Source organism: Dreissena polymorpha, chromosome 7 (genome assembly GCF_020536995.1).
Source record: "Dreissena polymorpha isolate Duluth1 chromosome 7, UMN_Dpol_1.0, whole genome shotgun sequence".
NCBI classification, from domain to species: Eukaryota; Metazoa; Mollusca; class Bivalvia; order Myida; family Dreissenidae; genus Dreissena; species Dreissena polymorpha.
The window spans coordinates 20,125,525-20,132,754 of NC_068361.1; the positions used below are offsets into that span (position 1 = coordinate 20,125,525).

The 7,230-nt window shown below is 36.0% G+C and overlaps 1 protein-coding gene across 2 annotated transcripts; it reads right to left on the reverse strand.

The window, feature by feature from the left end:
• Positions 1 to 206: 206 nt before the first annotated feature.
• On the reverse strand, positions 207 to 6,157 carry LOC127838694 (uncharacterized protein C5orf49-like). 2 transcript variants are annotated; one of them, XM_052366576.1, is made up of 4 exons: positions 5,975 to 6,157; positions 4,352 to 4,507; positions 2,548 to 2,664; positions 207 to 538 (listed from the first exon to the last, which is right to left on the reverse strand). In XM_052366576.1, exons 1-4 carry the CDS (start codon positions 6,062 to 6,064, stop codon positions 359 to 361), a joined length of 543 nt encoding a protein of 180 aa, XP_052222536.1. In that variant the 5' UTR covers positions 6,065 to 6,157; the 3' UTR covers positions 207 to 358. The 2 variants fall into 2 exon arrangements, with proteins under 2 accessions (XP_052222536.1, XP_052222537.1); XM_052366577.1 differs by having other exon boundaries at positions 6,031 to 6,069.
• Positions 6,158 to 7,230: the final 1,073 nt, after the last annotated feature.

Sequence of the window (7,230 nt, forward strand, 5' to 3'; positions counted from 1 at the left end):
GTTCTAAAAGGTGGCGGAATTAGGAAAATTCGTTAAATGCAAGGTATTTGTGGATTTTCACAACGGCTACATACAACCATTATAGACATGATAGCCACTACATAACACAACATCGAAGACGAAATGACACGTAGCAGTTTGAAGAAACGAAGACTTAATTTAACTAGCTTAACTATTGAAACGTCGCATTGAGAAGAAACGTTAAATGCGAAACAAATATTTAATTTAAAGGGAAACATATTAAATAATTACATTTGACAATTTTCACAAATCTGCGTTGACATTCATGTTTCAATATCAAAATCATTTTATAACAAGTATGATTATGCAAATAAAAAATATAAATAAGGAAACACTTCTAAAGTTTGCATTTCAACGAGATGTCCTCAATGGGAGGTAACCCTGTGCCCCTCGTGTGTAAGAACCCCTTGCCGGCCCTCTCAACGCGCACGTGGCCACGGGCAAATGGCTCGAGGGGCTGACCCAGGCGGTGCCCGTATGTAGATGACGACAACAGTGGTACAGTGCGTTGCCGCTCCTAAAATGTTTTATATATACATGTATATAGATTAAGCATTATGTCCCCTGATTTCTCGTTTCAACTATTCCAATTTGTTATTTAATTAAAAACTATTGTCTCAGTAAGCAATGGAACTGTTCGCTGCCGCTCCTTAAATGTTAAAAAACAACAACATACTTTCTGCTAATTACTTTTATCAACAATGTACAAAGTGTTTTTCCATTCGATACAACTGTGATTCTAACATTATTGTTGCTGATTTTCCTGTTTATAACAAAGGGTAAAACTACCCGATAGCCCTTTACCATTCAAACAAGACGTCCAAGACAAAGCGCTGCTATATAACCCTCTTTTAAATAGCAAAACTATTTGTCAGGTACAGAATACCGTTAGTGCCATCGTGGGTTGCACTTTAAAATCCAGAGGACGCAATGCGATAGTGCGATAGTACGATGGCGACAATGCGATAGTACGATTTTGCGACAAGGCGATAGTACGAAGGCGACAATGCGACAACGCTATATTCATATCGTACTGTCGACATCGCATCATCGCATTGTCGCCATCGTACTATCGCGTTATCGTACTGTCGTCATCGTATTAACGCATTGTCGCCATCGTACTATCGCACTGTCGCCATCATATTGTCGCACTGTCGTCATCGCATTACCGCAGTATCGCATAGTCGCTTTGTCGCAATCGTTCTATCGCATTGTCGACTATCGCCTTCCGGTACACAAACTATTCTTATTGAAGAAACAAAATGGATGACTTTATAAAGATGTACTATGAAATAGGTTAAAGTTATAATGAAATAAGACTGAAACCCGATCTGTGACAAACTGTATGCCGAATTGTAAAGTATTTTTAAAAGTGGTTCCATCTAGGAAAAAATACGATGTGCGCATGTGTACCTGAAGGCGATAGACGACAATGCGACAGAACGATGACGACAATGCGATAGTGCGACAATACGATGGCGACAGTGCGATAGTACTATGGCGACAATTCAATAATACGATTACGACAGAACAATAACGCGATAGTACGATGACGACAATGTGATGATACGATGGCGACAGTACGATATGACTATCGCATTGACGTCATCGTACTATCGTACTGTCGCCATCGTACTATCGCATTGTCGCCATTGTACTATCGCATTGTCGCCATCGTACTATCGCATTGTCGCCATCGTACTATCGCATTGTCGCCACCTTACTATTGCATTGTCTCCCTCTGGATTATAATGTGTAACAACAATGGCACTAATGGTATTCCGTAGTCAGGTCATGTTAATAATTTGGCTCACATGAGTGTTGTGTACCGGTATATCATATGCAAATAAAAAACGATGTTGAGTTTGATGAGAAAGCATTTAATGACGACGGCATTTATGGGCTAATAAACGGCTTTTAGTCATTTAAATGAAATATGTTAATCTCACTATATCATAAACGTATGTATACTACCTTAGCAAAGTAAAGTATAGAACAATTGAAACTCGTTTCTGTCCGTTCTTTTGTTCCCTAGTGTAAAAATATGAGGGGTGTTTTGCTCGAGCGCATTGAGCATCTTTGACGTACAAAAGCAGTTTCAAGTCGGTTTTCTGTCTATAAACTGTTCGTGGAATCTTTGAAAAGATTTCAACAACACAGACAATTATATTGGTCCCTTAATGTATTACACCGCTTTTGGACAGCACATATACGAGTCTCGCCTTGGGAAAACAAGGCTTAATGCATGTTCATAAAGTATAGTCGCAGATTAGCCTGTGTACTACTCATGTGCTAATCAGGGACGACACTTTCTGCCTAGACTAAATTTTATTTTAGAATCATTTGAACGAAAAAACAGCAACACAAGAGTGTAAACTGTCGTCCCTGCTTAGCCTGTGTGGACTACACAGGCTTATATTAGACGGCAATTGACGCACAAGCATTAAACCACGTTTTCCAAAAGCGATGCCCATATTTACTAAACGGAGGATGTGCACAAAGTCGACGGAAATAGAGGCTGTTTACCTCATCATGAAAGGAATAACCGATCTTGTTGACGCTCTTCCGGTCGTCACGATGCATCTTGGCGTCATAGCCATCTCCGCGGTTGACAAATCTTTCGTATGGGGGTATGACGTCAGCCTATGTATAAACATGAAAACATCTGTCGTTAAGGGTGAGGGTTGTTACGTTAACCTATATGAGATTATGAAAACAATGTATATGGCCCTATGTTCAATCAGTAGTGGAACATGAAAACAGCCGATACAGTTGACATTTCGTCAACCTGTTGTAGATTATGAATATCCGATATAGGGGACATTACGTCAACCCGTTGTAGAACATAAAAACATCCAATATAGGGGACATTTCGTCAACCTGTTATAGAACATCAATACATCTGCTATAGGGGTAAGGCGTCAGCCAGTAAAACATAGAAAGGGGTGGTATACAATAAGGGTGTATCAAAATATGCAGTATGTCGTTGAATGGTTTAAATACTGGCTACAGAAAGCAATGCACACACGTTTATGGACGATACGAGGCACGATTAAGTAACATATGAAAACGTTTTAATCGGGTTTTAACGTAAGCCGAAAGCAAATATTCTTACATGTCGTCAGGCGGCACGACAACAGCCTACATATAATGTCAGGATGTCTGTCTTTATATGTATATACGGTCAGAACACTGCACACTATTAAATATATCGTAAGCGGCGTGACGTAGACTTTTTTAAATGGGAAAGACTATGTAATATGTTATTACGTCAGCCTAATTCGAAACGTGAAAAAATGTCGTTAGGCCTATGCTGGAGTTGGTAAAGGGCCGGAATCACAAAGCTTCGTTTGGAAATCTTAACATGACCTACACTTAAGGGAACAATTCAGGTGAAATTATCTGTAAGAAAAAAAGTATCAATGTCAAACATAATGAAATGCATTCAATGAATGTATACCTTTTTTATTTAAAACATGTTAATGTTAATATACCTTCGCATAAAATAACCTTTGAATGTATGAAATTTGGCTTCTATGTAATCTAAGAAGCTTTGCGAAAACGGGTTTAGTATTACAATATCTAGAAGTTGATTTTAATAATGGTTTAATAATCGTTGACACGTGAAGCTCATAAAGCTTAAGGCTAACTGTCGCAGCTGTTCTTTTGTATATTTGATAACCAATAAATTAAAGATCTCTAATAAGATTACCGTTTAAAGTAATAAAGCGAATGGCGTTAGTATGCTTTTTAAGTCATTATTAAAAATAAATGATTTACCAATATTTCTTAAAATTGACCTTATACAATCATGAGTAAGAAACAATATTATTTTCATATAATTACCCACCAACCCCTTGTTTTCATCATCTTTTTGTGTACGTTATAATTGAAATCTATATCAACCAACAAAACTACGACCACGTCCAGCCCATATCTACGAAACTACGACCACGATTAGTCCAGATCTATCGCCATTATCCTCACCATCTCTTCAACAAACTCTAAAACAACTTCTACCACCATCATCACCACCGCCAACAGCAACGTAATCTATACCACCACTTCCGCCGCTGTCTCGATCGCAATCACGCCGCCCAATATCCACTCGCTTATAATTTCAACCTTTTTATTTCTGCTCGAATTCATCAAAATCCTTAGGCTTATTGAAACGCTTTCAAGTCCGTTTTCTGGGATGAACCACTACTTGGTGTCATTTGGGGAGATATAAAAAACGCTCTCAGATTGGAGGAACGAGCCCGTAACCTCGCTGTCGTTAGGCGGACACCATATCCACTACGTCACGGCGACTTATTACGCGTATACGTACCACAGTGGGTCGGATGCGAGCCCCCAGGAAGGTGTGCTTCCGGTCTGCTATAAAGTCGTCTAGCTCGTGCCGGCTCCAGTATCGCAGACCGGAAGGCCAGGTTTGGGAACCTTCACTGACCGCCGTACCATGCTTCCGGCTGATGTTATTTGTCCTCTGGATGAGAAAAGACGTAATACATGTAATGTGTTTGAATGCATTTCAGATTCATTTACATTACTTAGAAAATGTTTTATTTCCAAAAAAAACAAATAATGACATTATTGCAAATGCATTAATTTTAAATACATACATAATAGCAAAAAGGTACCACTTAAAGTTCTACACAATTACCAAAATTGTCCCTTATCAAATGACCAGATATCTTTTTTAGGTTGATTTTTTTATTCGCGACTATGCAATTTATCAAATAAACATTCCACGTATCAATTTCATTGATTGATAATTGAACTTTATTTTAGTAAATATGTGTGTTTATCTGAATCTTCATTCGACTTCGAAATGTACAACAAATTTGGCTTTTTATTTCATAAGACTTGCACTGTCAATACCACATGGATGTCAGGAAAGCTGCACAAAACGGGCAAATCGACGCTGATACAGTATTAAATTTTGGAAATGACAATAATATAAAATTAAGTATTCATAAAATAAAGTGTCACCGAATATAGTGGTCTTTAAAATCGGTAATTTAAACAATTTTTACAACTCTAAATAGCCCCCTTTAAGGAGCGTGGAAATATCAGCAGGTGTAACATTAAAAAAAAACGTTGTGAATGATATCATTATGCATATGAACTATGATTCACAATCTAATTAACGGTACTGAAGTGTTTTCATTGTTTTGACGATAAAGTTTTTTTTGTATAGGTCAGATCGTATTTCGACGAGACCGTAATTCGAAAATATTGCTTGGCGTTGTTTATAATTGTATCGATACCCAATGATATAAAATTACTACAAATAAAAAAATATATGCGTGGAAATGAGAAACATCGATTGTTTAATACTTTTCTGTATTTTCGGAAAGAAAACAATAGATGTGTCATTTTTAACGTACGAATAAGATTTCCGAATAACCTGGAAAGCATACACTAATACACATACAAACACAATGAACATAAGAATTATAATAAAAGTTGCCAACACAAACATCAAGTTTTTTTTTTACTGAGCTCTCTTTTTCCATTGATGATGCTTCGTAAATCCAACCGAAACTTTTTACTACAAAATGTCGATTATCAATAATTTTAAGTGTGAAGAACTTTATACTGCATTGTATATATGTGTTCATTAAAATATCGTTATTTACAAAGAGTGTAAATGGCAAAAGATTTTATGGAAATTAACTACATATTTATATGTATACGTTTGATATCATTTATACTGTGTACTATGAGATATGTGACCATCTTTAATCAACACCTCGTTATTTTCATTTCTAATTAATTGTGTTTATTATATTGTCTAACCCAGTTTCTCAAGCAGCAGATCTTATAATAAAACATTTACAAATCATAAAATCATCAAATCAAATTTTATTTTAAGTCGGTACATGTGTAACAAAGAAACATTAGCTATGAATAGCTATTAACCGACATCAGATTTTCATTCTGATCTTACCCATACTATGTTTTTCCACAACCCCATTTGTTCTTGTGGGGTTAAAATCCTTTTACCGTACAGCGACATTTGTTTTCCATCGTCCTCCATTTTAATATTAAATTATTTTTGATTATTTTTTAAATTTAAATCATCAACAAACAAAGCAGCATTTCCCTCGTCTCCTTGATTTACCCGTCATAGAAACGACGTAAAGTGACATAAGAACGTCAGGATATGACGTCTTTAAACTTCCGGGTTGCTTGACGTTGTGTGACGTCATTACGTCATTAAGTTCATTATGGAAATGGTAAAGAAGTTTTTAAAGTCATGAAATTAATTCAGACTCATACTACTTATCGTTGAGATCTTTTAATATTATGATGTTTTTAAAAAAATGATTGATACAATTAATGCATTATAATTGTGTAGGCAGAAAATATTTGATGTATCATAGAAAAATTATTTGAAATTTTATCTACAACTTTAGACTCTATTGAAGATTTACCATCGGCGCTTTGTAAAATACCGGAACTGAACACGTTAAACGCAGGCGTTCAAAAAATCAATACAAACTTAAGCTACGCAGCATGCCTAAGTTCGAAGAAAAAGTACTTACAACATTGTATTATGATTCACACGAGTAGGATGTAGGTCTAGCTTGTGTCTGGAGAAATCATCTGTATCTACATTGAGATAAGTTACAAATACATGCGATAGTCACTGCTTACCGGTATTAGTTGTTTCTTGTTAAAAAGGACTACATTCGATAAAAATATAATCGAGCAGAGCCCTAATAGTTGTGCTACCTATTATATTTATACCAAAAAGTTTTGTTTACACAATTTACCCATCACGCTTCTGAGAATTTCTTGCAGCGATAATTCAGATAAGAAGTGTCGACTGCATAGCAAATGTTTGAACTGTTATTATTGTAAACTGACTTAGAATAAAAGTTTGTATCTTGTTGTATCTTTTACAAAAACACAACAAAAAGTGCACAAGTTGCTATAAGTGCACATTTGAAACGCCGATTATGCAGTAACTTGCATTTTTTTCTGAAATAATTTTGTCCGAGAAATATTTAAAAATGTAATGTTTCGTCCTTAAATATAATTCGAGGCAGCTGCCTCGTCATGCTTCAGCTAGCGTGACTACGACACTGCTAAATAAAGAATAATTGTTGTTTGATTTAACATTAAATGCCAGCCAAATACCAACAGGTTAGGACTCTACTTAAGTTGTTTGTATTTTTCTGTTGCTGTTGTCAATGATAA